We start from the raw sequence: 17,126 nt of genomic DNA on the forward strand, positions 1-17,126 counted from the left end.
CATTCTTGATCCAAAGTACATCGTCACCACCTAAGTAGTTTGGTATTTTTTTACTAGATGGCAGGACCACCCGTATGGATCAACAGATCTTCCGTTTCACTTGTTGTCTGCTTCTTGGTTATTTGTTTTCGAGGTCTTCCTGCGTTTTGAGAAAAAGAACCGAATTTATCATCCAGTTCAGTTCGTGAACTTTGCTTGTAAGGAACTGAACCAAATGGAAAATTTCACCCCCTTGAGCCGAATTGCGTCATCACTAGATGAGTCATTACTAATATTGAAAAGAGATGACAGCAAAGATATATACAGTAGATCAGATCAAACAGCAAAAACTCCTATTTCCGTTTGTTTTGGTTGTCTCTTTATGAGCTGAAAAGGAAAATTGGACGTTCTATTTGACTCGTTTTATTGGATGGATTGATATAATCAATCTCTGTGGGTAACAATTAGTGATGTCTTGAATTTTTTCGGATGATATATGGTCAGTTTGATTTAAAAGGCCATGTAGTCTTGATCTTTGCTAAAGTCCAAGGTTTCAAGAATATAACGGCTCAAGCCGTCTATATTTACAACTGATATAGCTTTTCATAGGGCAAATAAATCATATTTTGAACTGTTATGGCTGTCAAGTATGAGGATACTGAAGAGTTTAGGAAGTACTTGGAGAATTTAGGAACTGAGTACAGATTCGCTTGCCTACACGAGAAGAATGCCGAAGGTTGAACATTTTAATTTTACTCAATGTGCGTGTACAGTTAGACTTCAATATAATGTTACTCCCTGGGGATCCAATAAAAAATGACTTCATGAGCGGGCGGTTGCGTACTCACAGAGAAAGAGGAGCTCAGTGGGCTATAGCCCTAGGGCGGAAAATTTGAGATGGGAGAAGGGCAGCAAAATTTGTATAACCCACCATACATCTGCCTCTGCCTAGACAGCGCTGGACTAAGTGAGTGACCCAGAGAATTTGCAAGCTCGTGAATGGAAAAAAGCATATAAGTGATCTAAAGAGAAAGAGCAAGGGACCATTGGTCAGTGAGTGACCAAAAGAGGGTGAAAATGAAGTTTAACTACCCGTAATGGGTGCAAAGACTTCGGGTTGCAACCCTAATGCATAACGTAGGGAAATGAAAGAGTCTTTTTTTATTGCTCACCTGTTTTTTATCCTTCTCCCTCCATGACACAGCAATAATCCAAGTGAAAAATCGGGAAAAAATCCTTACAGCACACACATGCTTTAATACAATCCAATTTGACCATAATTTTGATAATTTTTATCGCAATACGTTCATTTCAATCCAATTTGTAATAATCCATGTTATAAATTAGACTATTCCACTCAAAATTCAATGGAAGGTATGCCGTTACTTCTGAATTTAAAAAATAAAAAATGCAAAATTAAAATCATCGAAAAAATAAATTCCAGTGTTTGAAGTTGCTAAACCTCAACCAAACAGAAGCAGTTAAACACAAATTATAATGGGAATAAAATCAGTGCTGAAATTCGACAAAAGCAGAATATACAGCAACAGCACCACTGTGCAATCCAAGCGAAATGAGACAAGTTCAACAACAATTGTGTTCAACAAGTGAACTGGTTCCAACTAGTCCAGCGAGTTTCAATTACACACACTAGTAAAATCCCTCACTAGATGAGTGAGCAACTTTTTTCCCCCTTCCTTTTTTCTTATTGTCGTCTTTCTTTTCGGTGAAAAAGCAGTATAAGCACCCTTCTTGGCACTGCTTGGTGCAAAGAAGTGCTGAGTCTAATGTAACCTTGCAAAAGGGAAATAAAAAGGTTTTTTTTTCACAGCTCACCTTTTTTTTCCATCTTCTACCGCACAGCAATAACTCTATAGAAATCGGAATAATCCTTAAGGCGCACACACGTCAAATAATCCAAAATGCACATAATAAATTGAAATAAGACTACATGGAATTGAATGGGCGGTAAACTCATACTACCAAATTTTGAAAAGAATCATGACAATAAGAAATTAAAATCACTAGAAAAATAAATTCAGAAGAGTTTGAAGTTACTAAGCCTCGGCCCAACAGAAGCTATTTAACACCGTCAAGAATTTAAAAAATCAGTCACGCTACTGTGAGCAGAATATCCTGCAACAACGCGTGATGGAAGTGAAGTGACACATAGTTCAACAATGCATTAGCGCAGAAAACGTTTCATCCAATCGCTAACATAGGGAATGAGAATTAGGGATGTTTTCGCATGGATCTAAATATGTACAAAAATAGAAAAGGGATTGCTTAAAAAAGTGATGTAGGAAGCTGTCAAGTCTCTTGACTTTGGACTCTGTCTCCCGGACTCCAGAAATTTTTTTATATCTCTTGGATGTCAACTGCAATTGTAAAAAGTACCTGCTTTTGGGAAAAAAGCTATTCTTAAAGAAGTTTTTTTTTCTTATGCCTGAAATGTCACAATTTCGTCAAATCACACACACAAAAAAAAAATTTCGGGAGAAAAGACAACACACATCAAACAGCTAGCCTTAATTTGGCCTTTCAACATTCAAAGTGAATGAGATGGATTGCATCTGCTTTAACTATATGGGCCATTTCGGCCCAGATGGTGATTTTTTTTTTGTTGGTGTGAGAGTAGGTAATTTAATCTACTGGTTGATGATGATTGGCAACTTGGCGCTGATCAGCGATGGCTTGCATGACGTCACATTTCTGCAAAGGGAAAAAATCTCTACAATTTCACTTTAATTAATGAAAAGTCCCTGTATTGTTTTTTGTCTTTTTTATAATTATTTTTGTATGGAATTTTTGGATCCTTCGCAAAAACCTCATGAATTTTCATTTTCCAAAGTTTAGCTATGGAATTTTCCCTCTTTGCGAAAACATGAGATTATGCAAGCCATTGATTAGCACCAAGTCACTAACCAGTTGGTTAAATTATCTCTCATTACTATGCTCAAATCAAATCATGCCTACAAAACTAATAGCTATGAGACATACGGTCAAAATAAATATCCCTCAATTCTTCAAAAACAGTCTTTATGAAAATTACTTGCAAAAGACTTCCCTTCGATTTTTCTTACACTATCAATAACTCTATAATCACTGAAGTTTCTAATTATAAATATCTGGGTGTAATTATTTCTACTGACCTCCGTTGGAATCTCCATGTTGATTACGTCTTTCATAAGTGTCCCCAAAAACTGTTTTTTCTTTGTCGGAACCTCAAAACCTTCACCTCAGACATCTTTGCTTCAAAACATACACCCCTTCCTGTATTCTCATATGCCTGTGAAATCTGGTAATCCCTGTACTCTCTCAAACATAGACAAATTAGAATCTATTCAAAATAAATCCGCCTGCTTCATTCTTAATTGTTGGTCATGCCTTGCCTCCGTCACTGAACTGAAGCGCCAACTCAACATGCAACTGCTTTTTACTCATAGATATATCTCTCGATTATCTTTTCAAAATTCTTCATGGTCATTTTCATATCGACACCTCAAATATTCTAACTCCAGCTTCACACTTTTCAAAAAGGATTAACCATTCTTAAAAGTTGACACCCATCTTTGCATCCACAGATTGTTTCAAATTTAGTTTCTTTCCTCGAACAATAACATACGGGAACTACCTCCCATCAAACATTATTAATTGCACAAAAGTTTCTGATTTCCTTTGTAACATCAATTGTCTCTGTCAAACTTCATCACCCCATTCCCTTGTATAGGCCTCGGCCAAGCAATATTGAATAAATAAATCTCACCGATTGGGTGGAGAATCCCCCCCCCCCTAATAAAATGAAGTATTTTTTTGTGATTTGACACAATGGTGACAATTTACATTACGTTGTGACGCCATTTCAAGGATGAAAAACAGAAGCAATGGTTTTTTTTTTCAGGTAAACACTTTTGGAAATGATTTTTTTCTTCCAAAATAAAGGAATGTTTTGCAATCACAGTTTGAATTCGGGAGACTTGGCAACCATTCCGATAAACCCATCCATGGACGGATCAGTCATGCAACAGTCATACAGATATTTATCAGACATCCCATTGTGCTTCCCGTCATTAACAAGCAAATTTTATCCCAAATTCTCCCGTAACAAAGGTCACTACTGTGAGTATCCTGTACTAGATTATAATGGTGGTGGTCACCTGAAGTTTGTTTTCTGTAGTTCTCAACTTCGAGGTACAGATGCGAACCGACTCTCCATTAAAAAGTCTCGCCATGGATAGTAGCAGGTTTACAATAGTACAAATATATTCTATCCTTACATTTTACTCACTTCTGAAATATAGATGGCAGCACTGAAAAAAAAATCAGACACACAACACTAGATACCCGCTCAGACTGTTATACCCACTCACACTTCGGGAAAGTGTGAGTACTTAAAAGAAAGTCATTATAATGGATCGGTCACTATACTGAGCATTGATTGTATGTACAGTGGAACCCCAAAACAAAATATGCCGAAATCTGTGACACAATCTGGAAGAATTTTAAGAAAAGTGTAGAAAATGCTATTATGATAATTTTTTACTGTAGAACATTCCCTGTTGGCCGAAGGCTTGTTGCAGAACAATGCAAAAAATTCAGCTTCGGGACAGTGGAACCACTCTATGTAAAAAAACAACAACTTTGTACAGTCAAACTCTGTTTGTTAAAAAGTCTCGCCATAGAGAGCAACAGGTCTAGAAAAAAAGGATACAAATATTCAATCATCACACTTCACTCATGTGACATCTGAAACACAGATGGCAGCCCTGAAAAAATCAGAACACTAGATATGCACTGAGACTGTTAGGTATACACACTGACATTTCCATCACAACTCACTAGGTAGTAAATTGCCCATGGTGATAGACCTGAGTTGAGCTCAGTTTGAAAGAAAAAAGTTGAACTCTGTTATAAACGACATAGAAGAATCCACAAAAGTTTTCGTTATAATGTCATTACCACCAAGGTTGATGTTTTCAAGACCTTTTGTTTTGATGAAAAATATAATCAGAGGTCACAAGTGCCAGGTTGCCATGATGACAAAAAGCAATGGCCACCTAAAATTTTCTTTGTGGAGTTACGAAATTGCAAACTGGGAGCAGCACAAAATGTTCAGAATTTTTAGCAGCATATCTGCCAACACGAAAGAGGGTCAAAATCCCTGAAAAAGTCAAACGCAGCATTATTTTTGGACCTTTTTTTTCGGACAAAAACTTTTTTGGCACCTAAACATTTTTCTCTGGTACCTAGATTTTTTTGCGATTCGTCCAGTCCTGTCAGAGGCAATCAAATACTTTGCATAAAGTTTTTATTCCTTTATGATTAGGAGTAACCAATTTGATAGAGAAAAATACAGGACATTGCAGATTTTCACCAAACATATTTGCCAAATACAACAAAATTACCAAATATTGTTTATAAATAACCCTTGGTGAGAAGCAAGTCTACTAAAATGTATTTCGCTGGGGAAAATAATGAAACAGCAAATATGTGAGACGAGATGAATATTTATATAGTCATATTGATTATAACATAATTTAGAAATTATGCAAATTACCTTTGTTCCTGATTATAATAAAGTTTGGGAATTAAAACAAGCTTTGCGTTGAAAAATACAGGAAATTTTTATAAAAATATAATCGGGAAAGGCAAAATACGGAGATGTTTCATATAGTAGGCATGTCAATTAGCGAGTTGGGACGTCAAACATTCAATAAATCTTTTTTCAACTTCAGGTATAAATAGAACAACTGATAAACATTTAGTGGATGTATTCAATTCTAATCTCGGGAACTTCTTGGAGAACCGTCATTGAAATGGACATAAAGGTGATGAAAAATTTTCATTATATCAGAGGTGGTTGCTTTTCATCGACATCATAAGCAAGAATCATTATTCTTTATGGCAGTGTTTCTCACCCTTTCCGAAATAATTTGACATGACAGACCACACTTGTGTCCCGTCATTCCTGTAATTTTTCTTATACATTTGTTCCATTTTCAAAGGACACTTATTTGAATTTGTAATGAAGTCATAAATTCACAGCGTTTTTGTAATATCAGTAATATCTGAGGATGACGTCACTCTCTGCTATCCATACAAAGGTTTTTAACAGCTGGCTGATGTGAAGATATGTTTTTGGAAAAAGCTCGAAGGAAAGATTGAGATATTCGTCGCCTCTGTAGTCTAGGACGTTCACCTGGAAAGTGAAAGGATGTGGGTTCGATTCCCTGCAGGGGCAGTTGAATTTTCTCTTTCCAAAAATATATCTTCGCATCAGCCAGCTGTTAAAAACCTTTGTATGGCAAAAATTATAAATATTCATCTCGCAAATTGTCTACAATTTTTTTAAAATTTTAATTGTGCTTAATTCCGACAATTTTTTTGATGACAACTGGCGATATGTCCAGTATATTTACAGATTATTATTTACGAGAGAGATCCCATTTACTATATTTTTCTCAAAGAAATATGGTCCAACTATTACCATTATAGGTGAAGTACCGTTACAACTGAGATCATCATAACCGAGTTTAACCGTATTTGGAAATAGGAAAAACTAAATTCCTGCGTTTGAAAAATTGCTGGAATATATTAAATAATTGATCATTTTTAATGAGAAATTGGTGCTTAATGCAATTAATTTCACTTGACTAATATAAATTTCATTCCAGGATGTCACCTGCTCGGACAATTCTTTGAGTCAGCGAAACTTGATTTCAAAAAAGCTGCAAGGCTGTATCAATCCACGTGCGATGATTACAAATACGCTCAGAGTTGTTTCAAGTATGCATCATTCAGTGTTCTAGGAAGAGGTAAGCGGGGGATTTTGTATGAGACGAGGACAGTAATGATCAACCCTAATAATTGTGACTAATCAGCTATCGAGTATATACCACTGCAAAAGTGTTTCAAATTCCATGCGTTATATTGATTTTATCATTACTTTCCTTTACTTGCAGGATGCATCGAAAGTACTCAAAAAGCTTTCGAATATTTTAAAAAGGGTTGCAAGTTGGACCATTCCGCATCGTGTCTCCACAGTGGATTGATGCTGACGACAAAGAAAGACGAGGTGAAAATAGAAGGCAATCCAGCAGAAGGTTTGGGTTATTTGAGGAAAGCTTGCGATGCCAAAAACCAGATGGGATGTTTTTTTGCGAGTGGGGTGTACATTTCCGGAGCAGAGGGTGTAGAAAAGGACATGGCAAAAGCTTTCGAGTACTCCATGAAAGCTTGCGATTTAGGAAACATCTATGCCTGTGCCAATTTGAGCACTATGTACAAAAAAGGTGAAGGCGTCGAGAAAAACGAAAAACTATCGCTCGAGTATAAGAATAAAGCGAAAACTATGAAAAAGGAAATGAAAGGCAAAGTCATTGATTTTGAACAATACACATGAAAAACATCGCTCATAATTGTTGTTATGTAGGAAATATTCTATGTGATAATATAAAAATTATTTCTAGTCTCCTGACTAGACAGCGTTATTAGCTATTGAGTACATTCCTATTTATTGAGTTGTATGAGAAAATTGTTATCATTAGAATCTCGCTATAATAACAAACTCTTCTGCTCAACTACTTTTTATCGGGATGCTGTTTCCTCACTTTACATTGAAATTGTTTAATCAAAATTTATAGCATGTGAAACATTTTATGTCACACAAAAATGACTGTTTTTTTTCCAGGAAATATTTATGTACATAAATTCCAAGGTTTGTTCTATCGCAAAACATGTTTGTTATTACGAGAGGCTTATACGTCAAGAATCTTTTCTTATTCACATAGATGCCGATTCCCAGATTGGAAAAATCTAGTTTGTCACGTAGCAAAATATTTCACTGCAGAAGAAAACAAGTCATACAAATACACAGTAAAACTTCGATTAACCGTCACTCGTTTATCCGCCAGTCTAAAAAAAATATGGAATAAACAGTCCCAGATTTTAAGGTCCAAGAAGGTTGGGTCACTGCTATGGTCTGTGTAAATGGCACCAGCAATCATACATTGCACCCACTTGTAATTGGTAAATCCAAAAAAATCATGTGCTTTTAAAAATTTGAATATGAACGCATTGCCTGTGAACTATTATGCTCAAAAAAGTGCTTGGATGGACCAAAAATATTTTTAGAATGGTTCTACAGAGTTTTTGTGCCTCAAGTTAGAACTCACATGGCCGAAAAGAAGTTAAGGCAGAAAGCACTGCTGTTAATGGACAATGCCCCGACACACCCCTCTTGGCTAACCAAAAGTCATGATCACAAAATAACATGCCTCTTTCCCAAGCGAATACAACTCCACTTTTCCAGCCTATGGACCAGGCTTAATTGAAATATGAAAAGCGACGTTACAGCTTTTATTGAAGGCTTGCTTTCATCTGATGATGCAATGACTGTCAAAGGGTATTTTCATTTTTGTCCCAAACCTGCAGTGAAATCACATCACTGTACATATGTATTAAGAGATTTCTGTTATCCATCACCAGCCTGGTCCGGATGGTGACGGTTAATCAAAGTTTTACTGTAATAAGAAAAAAATTGAGATTTTTTTGGGGATTGCATACAGTGACCATATGACGATCTTTGCTTGAATTTTTGTTCTTCATTGAAATCAATGCTTAAAATTATTTTTCCAACTTATAATTTATGACTATAAATAAGAATATTTTGTATTGCACATATTTGTAATGTTGAGTTTTTTTCCCTCCATAGAATCCACTGTTTATCGATTAATGATAAATCATAAGTTATGCAATCCACGTGCAGATCAGCGAAAGACTCAAAGGAGATGCTAAAAGTGACCTCAAAGGGTGTTGTTACATAATTTGAATCGTTGAATGAAAAACTGTCAGACGTAGACTATTGGTGTCATAATCATCTTGTCCGTTGCAACATAGATTCTTTCAATGACAAGATTTTCAGCAGACTCTACAGGTGGCTCATACAGCAATGCTTTCACGTGTCCCCTCAAGAAGTCCAGTGGGATTAGGTCCGGTAAGTGAGGAGGTCATGTCATAGATCCACCATCCAGGATATCTGGCATTAGGAAAACATGTCAGGCAGCGGTACTAAATGTGCAGGATTGCGACCATAGGTTCCATTGCAAATACTGTTTAACTGAGGATGGGTAATCCCCCTTCCAATTTTTTCTAAACCGTATATGGTATATGTATAAGGACAGAATTTGAATTTTACATTATCTAAAGCATTTCGAAAAAAAAAGTCGCATTAAAAAACATGAATACGGCTATTCATAACCAATCAGATTTACAAATGGCAAACAACCAATAGCCAAAAGAAGTGTATTCGCTCTTACTTTGCATTATAAAAATAAGTGAGGATGGAAATCAACACACAATGGTTAAAAGGCGCTTAACACATCAGCATCTCCTCCAACATTAAACAAAGAGTTCAAAAATGGTCAAAGTTCTTTTGAATTTCCTTATTTTCTAGAAAGGAAAAAAAAAAAGGAGCGAAACCTGTACCATGCCAAAAAAAATGTTCTGCATTAACTTTTTATTCAAAAGCTCGTAATACAGAATAGTTTTGAATTCAATAAAGAACTAAAGACAAAAAAAAAATTTAAGAAACGCCACCATAAACTGTATATTATGTACCAAATCAACAAATAAAATGACAAATTTACTGCAAAATTAGAAAAAACAAAAAATTTATACATAAAAATACACGTTCGGCTATGATGACTATATGATTTTTTACATAAAAATTTCATTGTTCAATTTCTATATTACAAAAAAACTGTTCGACATGGCTCGGGGAATTGTTTCCTATTTATTTTTTTTGTCTCAAAAGAGAGAGCGTCGCTTCGATTCGAGACATCGAGAAACTTATTAAAATTCTGAAAGAGTAAAAACAAAACAAAAAAAAACAATATTAATATATGATTCATCATTTAAATTATAATGGGAAAAGTTATATTTTCTGCATGCAAGATGCAGGGGAAAAAAAAAAAATCTAAAAAAAAAATAATGAAAATCCCTGCAGTTAATGTGTTAAATCAATGCATTTTACCTCTCTCTCTAAGCACTTTTCGAAAAACTCTATCTTGAAGGCCAAGCCACGATATTAAAAAAATTTTTCTTTTGTGCAAATATGGCTTTTTTCGGAGGTGAAAGAAACTGATAAAAAAGGATTATTCAAGATAGTATTACAGCCAATTGTTATGATGGATCTTGTCAATAATAAATGACAACTATAATTGACGGGGGTGGGGAGAGTTCACTTCAGTGTTGTGGCATAGGTGGCACCTTTCCATTCTGTTCAAAGAGCCTCTCTCTTTCTCTATATCCACTTATGCTCATAGCATAGGTGAGCAAAACTGATAAGCATATTGGGATGAACATTGAGCAAAATAAATGGGTTTGGTCACAGACAGAGGCCAAGGATTGCGATGCCACAGCAATGGATCAGATCTGGTGGTTCACTTAAACGACTCTAAGAACAATGCTGAAGATGAAATTTAACATTCCGGACAAGAATTATAAAAACACTGGAATCACCAAAAACACTTGAATTGCTGAAATTATTGTTGAATGTACGACCGACTCTGGGTGATGAAGATGATCCAGAGGAATGAAAAGAAAAGCTGAACACACTGTAAAAATGCTGGTCATTTTCAGAAGCTAATTGAGAAGATAGGGCCCAAATTATTTATAGATCTTGCTAGTATAGATGACAGCCTGAGTGGTGGCCCGAGTGGCATGGTGGTAAGATACTCGTCTACCATCGTGAAGGTTGTTGTCTGGGTGCCGGGTTCGAACCCAAGGGAGGATATAGATATATTTTCCCTAATGAACTCGAGGCGACCACCGATAGACAGCGCCTTCACTTCCAACCCATCTCACTAATGGCAGTAAATTGCAATATAGCGATATGGCCAGAGTTGGTGTTTGGTGAAGTAGTAGCCTGAGTGGTGCATTGGTAAGATGCTTGTCTACAACCAAATGAACATTACCGTCAAGTCCAATCCTGAAGAAGAACATAGACTCTTCCCCCTACAGAACCAGAGGCGACCACTGATATCGATGGTACCTTTATTTCTGACCCAACTCGATTGGTGGTGAATTGCTCTATGGCAATATGATAATTATATATGCAGTAAAATGGTAGTATAGATGATGCTGACTCGAAGAGCAAAAAATAAGCATCGATCTAAGTTAAACTAAGCATCAATAATTAGCATCACACACAATAAACTAAGGTAAATATGCGTCAATCTAAGATATGCAATATAATATAAATAAGATATATAAATAAAAGGTGAATAAAAAAAAATTTGAATACATTTTAGTGTATTTGCATGTAGTGTAATAGAACATTAATTGCGTGACAACAGAAAAATTTAGTATTATAGTTTTTGTCAATCAAAATTTTTAGCATATATATTTTTCCTTTCTTACAGAAAATATCTGTTTCAAAAATTTTTGTGAGCCCCATCAATTTTGAGATACAGAGGTTTGACTGTATTTTTTTATGATGAATGATTTCAAGATCATAATACCTATTATATCAATATACACAATAGTAACAATGAATTTTTTTTTCTTATCAGAAAACATTACTGGGGAAAAAAATATTATACGTACTCTTCTGGTGGTGATGCTTCAGACTTAAGATCTTTCAAAATATTTTCAAAGTCCAAAACAGCTTGTCTTACATCTCGGCCTTGCTTCTTAATTGTATCTGGTAAAAAAAATGTATATACATATAATGCAAATGTTGTAGTAACTCGTACCATGAAAATACTGTCTTGAGAATTTTTCCTTCTCTTTTTTCATGGATACATATACTTCGGCACAATAAGAGTTAATGCTTGTCAGTGTATCTGTCTGGGGGGGGGGGGGGATGTAAGAAAGCCTCATACATTTTAAAGGGTATGCAAACCTATTACATATTTCCAAGGGATACCAGAAGCATAAAACCTCCCTTACATGTGTATACTGATGTTGCCTGGGTACCAGAGGATTTAGTATCCATATGACCTGATTTAGGTTTTTATTTGGGCCTCCTCATATGGGGATACTCTAATCAAACTCAAGTAGTCTCAACTTGAGATTTGAAAAAAAAAAAAAGAAGAAAGAGAGAGAGAGAGAGGATAAATAGAGGAGAAAATTATGGGTATATTCTCTACATTGAGAACAACATTCATTGTACACTAGTCATTATGGCAGACAGGAATTAATCAGATGCTTTGCATTCTACGAAATTATGAAAGAGACAACTGGAATTAATAAATCAGAGTTGATTACCTGTCAGCTCGATGAGTGACTGCTAATAATCTTTAATTAAGGTAAGTGAAATTTATGTTGTAAATATCCAATATTTTGAGGGAGTTATAGTTCTATAAGATGAAGCGCTTTATCTTATAGAACTATAACTACCTCAAAATATACTATAACTTCCACCAATAAATTTTGTACAAGGGCTGCGCTTCCCTAATAATTTCTGAAAAAAAAAAGCACCTTCTCTCTCCTGCATACATGCTTGAACCCCATATATATAAGATGGCCAGCAACTTTTGGCATCCCACCCAATATTTCATCATGTCTGCGCCTCTAGCTGCTACCATATGGAGAAGAAAAAATACAGTGTAAGTCAAAATGAATTCCAGGATTTTAAAGCTTTACTACACAAAATGTAATTAATGTATTTAATCCAAGATACATACATGTAGAGGTATTATAATCAAGATTTGAATGCAGTCCTCACAAATGTTCAATATGAGCTCCTTTTGTTATACGGCCACCGTGACAGAATTGTGTATCTCGATATGCTCCAATTATAGCTTCTGCCACAGCTACAAGATGACCTGCTTAGCTTTATTCTGCAACAGTGGTCGAGTGGGCATAGTGACAGACTCGCATCGCGGGGACCCGGGTTCGAGCCCCACCGTCGCTACAGTGGTGGTCGGCTGAAGTTGGTTTTCTTTTCAACTTTGAGGCGCAAATGCGAGCCGATCGCCCCGTTAAAAAGTCTCGCCACAGACAGCAACAGGCCTACAAACAGTACAAATATTCAGTTACTACACATCACTCACATCACTCCTGAGATATAGATGGCAGCACTGAAAAATCATACACAACACTAGATACGCACTCAGACTGTTAGGTACACACACTTACAATTTCGGCACAACTCACTAGGTAGTAAATTGCTTATGGTGATAGACCTGAGTTGTGCTCGGTTTGAAGAAAAAAAAAAAAAAAGGATGGTGCACCACCACATTTTCTGACTGGAGTGTGGAATCACCTCAGTAGCACATTACCACAGCGGTGGATTGGTCACGTATCTGCCCTAGACAAAGCACTGTTACCTTGGCCACCACGATACCCAGATCTCACCCGTGAGATTTTTTGTGTGGGGGCTTTGCTTAAGGATTGCGTATATGTGCCTCCAGGTTCAACGACCATGACTGATTTGAAAGCCTGTATCACAGCTGCTATCGCCAGCATTGATACAGACATGTTACACAAGGTTTGGCAAGAATTGATGTATGACGTGTAACAAGAGGAGCACATATTGAACATTTGTGAGGACTACATTCAAAACTTTATTATAATACCTCTACATGTATGTATCCTTTGAATAAATACGTTAATTATATTTTGCATAGTAAAGCTTTGAAATCTCTGCATTCATTTCGACTTACCCTGTATAACTGTGTTTATATATTTTGGAGGGTACAAGGTTGTCCCATATGGTCCCACATGCACGTGACCTATATCTGCATTACACACATTCTATTTGAGAGGGATTTGGGGTTAGGATTGCATCAGAGAACATTTCTGTAGAAAAAATGCAAGTTATATATGAAATACTGTATAACTGTGTTTATCTTGTTACAAAATTCAGCGTAGAGCATCTCTCGTACAACCTTGACCGAAGGAAATATCTCAAGAGTCATGTTTGAGTACCACGCAATGTTGCCAGCTACTCTGTAGAGTAGGGTATTTTGTTGCCAATATTCTTGTGAAGAGCTCCATAGAAATACACATGTTCTGTCCTTTGGATAGTCTCTTTATCAGTTGTAAGACTTAAGACACTGTCTCAGGCTTCTTACATATGCCAAAATATGGTTTTCACTTGATCGTTCTCCATTCTTGTGGCAAGATATCTATCTCCCTGTCTCTTTATATACACTAAGAAATAATTAAGTTTCTAATAAATGTCTCATCTATCTTGTGATCGTGTGCAACATTCTTGTGATTGCGTGTAGAAAACTCATTGTCACTGCTGGAAAATTCACAAACAATTCACCACCACTACAATTCACTGCTGGGAAAATTCACAGACAAACAATTTATCAACAAAGTGAGTGAATGAGCAGGTGAGTGATTGATCAAGTAGGTCAAAGAGTTAGTGAGTAAGCGAGTCAGTCACCCATTCAATCGGTAATTCATACTGTCACTCACATGGTTACTCACTCACTCTCCTACACAACCACTCATGTATTTATTCACTCACATGGTCATGCACTCAATTGCTCAATCAGTCAGTAACTCACTCTGCTGTATACCCACTCATGTATTTATTCACTCAATCAGTTGGTAACTCACCTATTCACTCATTTTTTTGCTAGCTCATTCACCAACTCACTTGGTCACTCACATATTCACTCAATCAATCACTCCCTGGTGATGAGCTGTTGTCAGTGAATTTTCACAGCGATGATTTTCTGTCCGTGAATTTCCGATAAATCAATTGCATGAAGGTACGGAACTAAAAACCTGTGTCACTTCTCATAGGCTCCTGAGATGCGGAATGCTTTTAGTAGCAGAGTGTGAGAAAAAAATGGGCAACTTAAATATTTCAATTGAACAGCATCTTGGTCTCCCAGCTACTTGAGATCAATTTAAGTATCCCTACGTGAAAAGAGTCTAAGAGGTAGGATCAGGGTTTAAGCTACGGTCATATTTTTTGCAAAATGCAAAAGAAAATCTTAGAATGTGACGAGGGAGCCAATCTTGATACTACAGAAGTCGGATTTAAAAAAAAAATCAGGTCTAGTTTCTTGCGGTGTTTTACCTATTTTTATTATTTTTTAAATTGCATCGAGAGTAGACAAACTCGGAACCGATTTGTTTGTCTGTGCGCAGAAGGCAATCTGTAAAGCCCAGTCTTAACCCACCGCTCTACTTGATGCCCAACTGCGCAAAAACCTGTTTCCCTGTCAAAACCGCATAACGCTGTAAGCTAAAAACAGGGTTTTGAGATGTTCAAAATGGTAAAGCTGGCATGTTCGCAGCAGTTCTGGACCCGGCTTCATTTGTATAATGCATGGTCAAGCTCGCAGAACTTGTGTCGGAAAGAATGTTTCATCGTAGATAAGAGCTCTGACATGAAAAAAAACAAAACAGGGAGGGGGTCTTGAGTTAGCAGAACCAAGTAGACACTTTAGAACAAAACAAGATGATATATGGGGTCTAGGGTTGCAAGTCATCCAGTCCATATATACAGCCCACAAGGGCGTATGCAGATTGGGATTGCACTGAATATCCATGAATTATTAAGGGATTTGTCAACCTCGGGAAGTTGCTTCGGGAGGAAGGGAGGACATGTGGTCTGCGCCTTCTAGGTATCAGTGCCAATGAGGTGCTGTTTTTAATGAACTTTCAATTAAAATTAAAAAAAAAAAAAATTAAATTTTGAGTGTTTATTTTTTATTGCACTATGATTATGATGTCCTAGAGGGGGTACCCCCTCCCTTCACATGGCAAAGCTGAACATTTATCACTACCGACAAGCTTCAAGCCAATGTTGGCATGTTTGCTAAAGCTTTTTTTTCCATTTTTGCTTTTTCGATAAAGAATTTTTTTTATCTAGCTTAAACCCTGGTAGGGATCCACTACCCTAGTAAACTTAAATCCACCACCAAATCAGACACCAACATACTAATATCACTTGACTATCAAGAACCTACTTTTATTTTTCAAACAAATCTTCTTCCTTAAAGTATCATAATTTTTGTATTCATCTCCATATTTAAGTGCAATTATTTTGTTATATTCACCACTTTAACTTCTGCACTCTGTTGTTGCATCAGGAAGAAAATTAAACACTATTATTATGGGGGAATGGAGGTAACCTCATAATACAGAAAGTAGATATTTTAGTTTTCATTCGCATAGTGAATCAGAGCTAATGGTGATGCTTTTTCCACTCTGTAGCAAAACATTAAAAAAAATTATCTTCAGTTAAGATTGAATTTATGATTTTTTTTCAAGTGCATATCTTACTTTTGTTATTTTCTATAGTCTTGATGAAAATCCATGAAGCTACAGCTACATATTTGATATCTTCGCCTTTAGTCCAATTTGGAATTCCTTTAACTAACAAACTGAAAAGAAATTAGGAAAGAAAAAAAATTGATAATGTTTTAATGCTCATTGTTAACTGGAAGAGCAGTTCTAAGGACAAAAGGCACAACTTCATTTTTCTCAATGGTTCCCCAACACTAGCATTTGGCATTATCAGGAGGTGTTGTAATTTGATATTAAATAAGATTTGTTTACAGCTTGAAATCCAAGTCTTTATCAACAGTTGACCTGAAAAAAACATAAGTGCACACAGTGTTCAATGCTTGGTGTCTGCTGTTAAAAAGACGGATTTCAAGCTACAAACAAATCTTTGAATATAATATCAAGTTACGATATGTACTAATGATGCCAAATGCTGGTGTTCGGGGGAGAAGTTGAGAAAATGAAACTCATACAGAAAATGGCCTTCTGCAATGAGAACTTCTCCTTCAAGAGAAGCCTTTACAGCGGGATGTCAAACTTGTGGCCCCCGAAGGGGAATTATAGGTGCACACGACATCTCAACAAGATCCAAAAAAAATTTTTTTATTTGAAAAAAAATGTATTAATATCAAGAAAGAAAGTAAAATTTTTTTCCCCCTTGAAATAAAAGTAAGAACAGAAATTTATAAATCAGAATGAATCGGCAGTGAGTATGTGAGAGCCTATATATATATATATATTAAATCAGCTATCACAAAAAATTCCAAGGTTTTTAGCAATGTTTCCTTGGTAAAGAAATAGTCAATAAATGCTGCCGGAAATGTCTTAAATATGTGCATTTCATATTTTTTTATAGTGGTCAAAAGAATAACAGCAGTAGGTCATAA

The 17,126-nt window shown here is 36.0% G+C and overlaps 2 protein-coding genes across 2 annotated transcripts in view; one reads left to right on the top strand and one right to left on the bottom strand.

Annotated features, from left to right (window-relative positions):
- The first annotated feature begins 544 nt into the window (after window positions 1–544).
- Coa7 (Cytochrome c oxidase assembly factor 7) lies at window positions 545–7,562 on the top strand. The gene is made up of 3 exons (XM_089237637.1): window positions 545–715; window positions 6,654–6,794; window positions 6,942–7,562. The coding sequence occupies exons 1-3, from the start codon at window positions 616–618 to the stop codon at window positions 7,379–7,381; spliced, it is 681 nt and encodes a 226-aa protein (XP_089093763.1). The 5' UTR covers window positions 545–615; the 3' UTR covers window positions 7,382–7,562.
- Window positions 7,563–9,607: 2,045 nt separating this feature from the next.
- LOC149080943 (condensin-2 complex subunit G2-like) overlaps window positions 9,608–17,126 on the bottom strand; it is a 60,098-nt gene continuing 52,579 nt past the window's right edge. Inside the window, exons 26-28 of the mRNA XM_089237636.1 lie at window positions 16,237–16,337; window positions 11,587–11,683; window positions 9,608–9,839 (exon numbers count right to left, since the gene is read on the bottom strand). Coding sequence (XP_089093762.1) covers window positions 9,773–9,839; window positions 11,587–11,683; window positions 16,237–16,337 — 265 coding nt within the window. The 3' untranslated portion in view covers window positions 9,608–9,772. The remainder of the gene's footprint in view (window positions 9,840–11,586; window positions 11,684–16,236; window positions 16,338–17,126) is intronic.

The sequence above is a fragment of the Pholcus phalangioides genome, unplaced genomic scaffold (genome assembly GCF_987345545.1).
Source record: "Pholcus phalangioides strain wild (caught in Gottingen) unplaced genomic scaffold, Ppha-v1.0 ptg000010l_1, whole genome shotgun sequence".
NCBI lineage: Eukaryota > Metazoa > Arthropoda > Arachnida > Araneae > Pholcidae > Pholcus > Pholcus phalangioides.

Bases quoted from the DNA above. Each gene is read 5' to 3' on its own strand.
- Coa7 (XM_089237637.1), top strand. From the start codon at position 616: ATGGCTGTCAAGTATGAGGATACTGAAGAGTTTAGGAAGTACTTGGAG. The intron at 716-6,653 runs GTTGAACATTTT...ATTTCATTCCAG, and splicing joins ACACGAGAAGAATGCCGAAG to GATGTCACCTGCTCGGACAA. The intron at 6,795-6,941 runs GTAAGCGGGGGA...CTTTACTTGCAG, and splicing joins ATTCAGTGTTCTAGGAAGAG to GATGCATCGAAAGTACTCAA.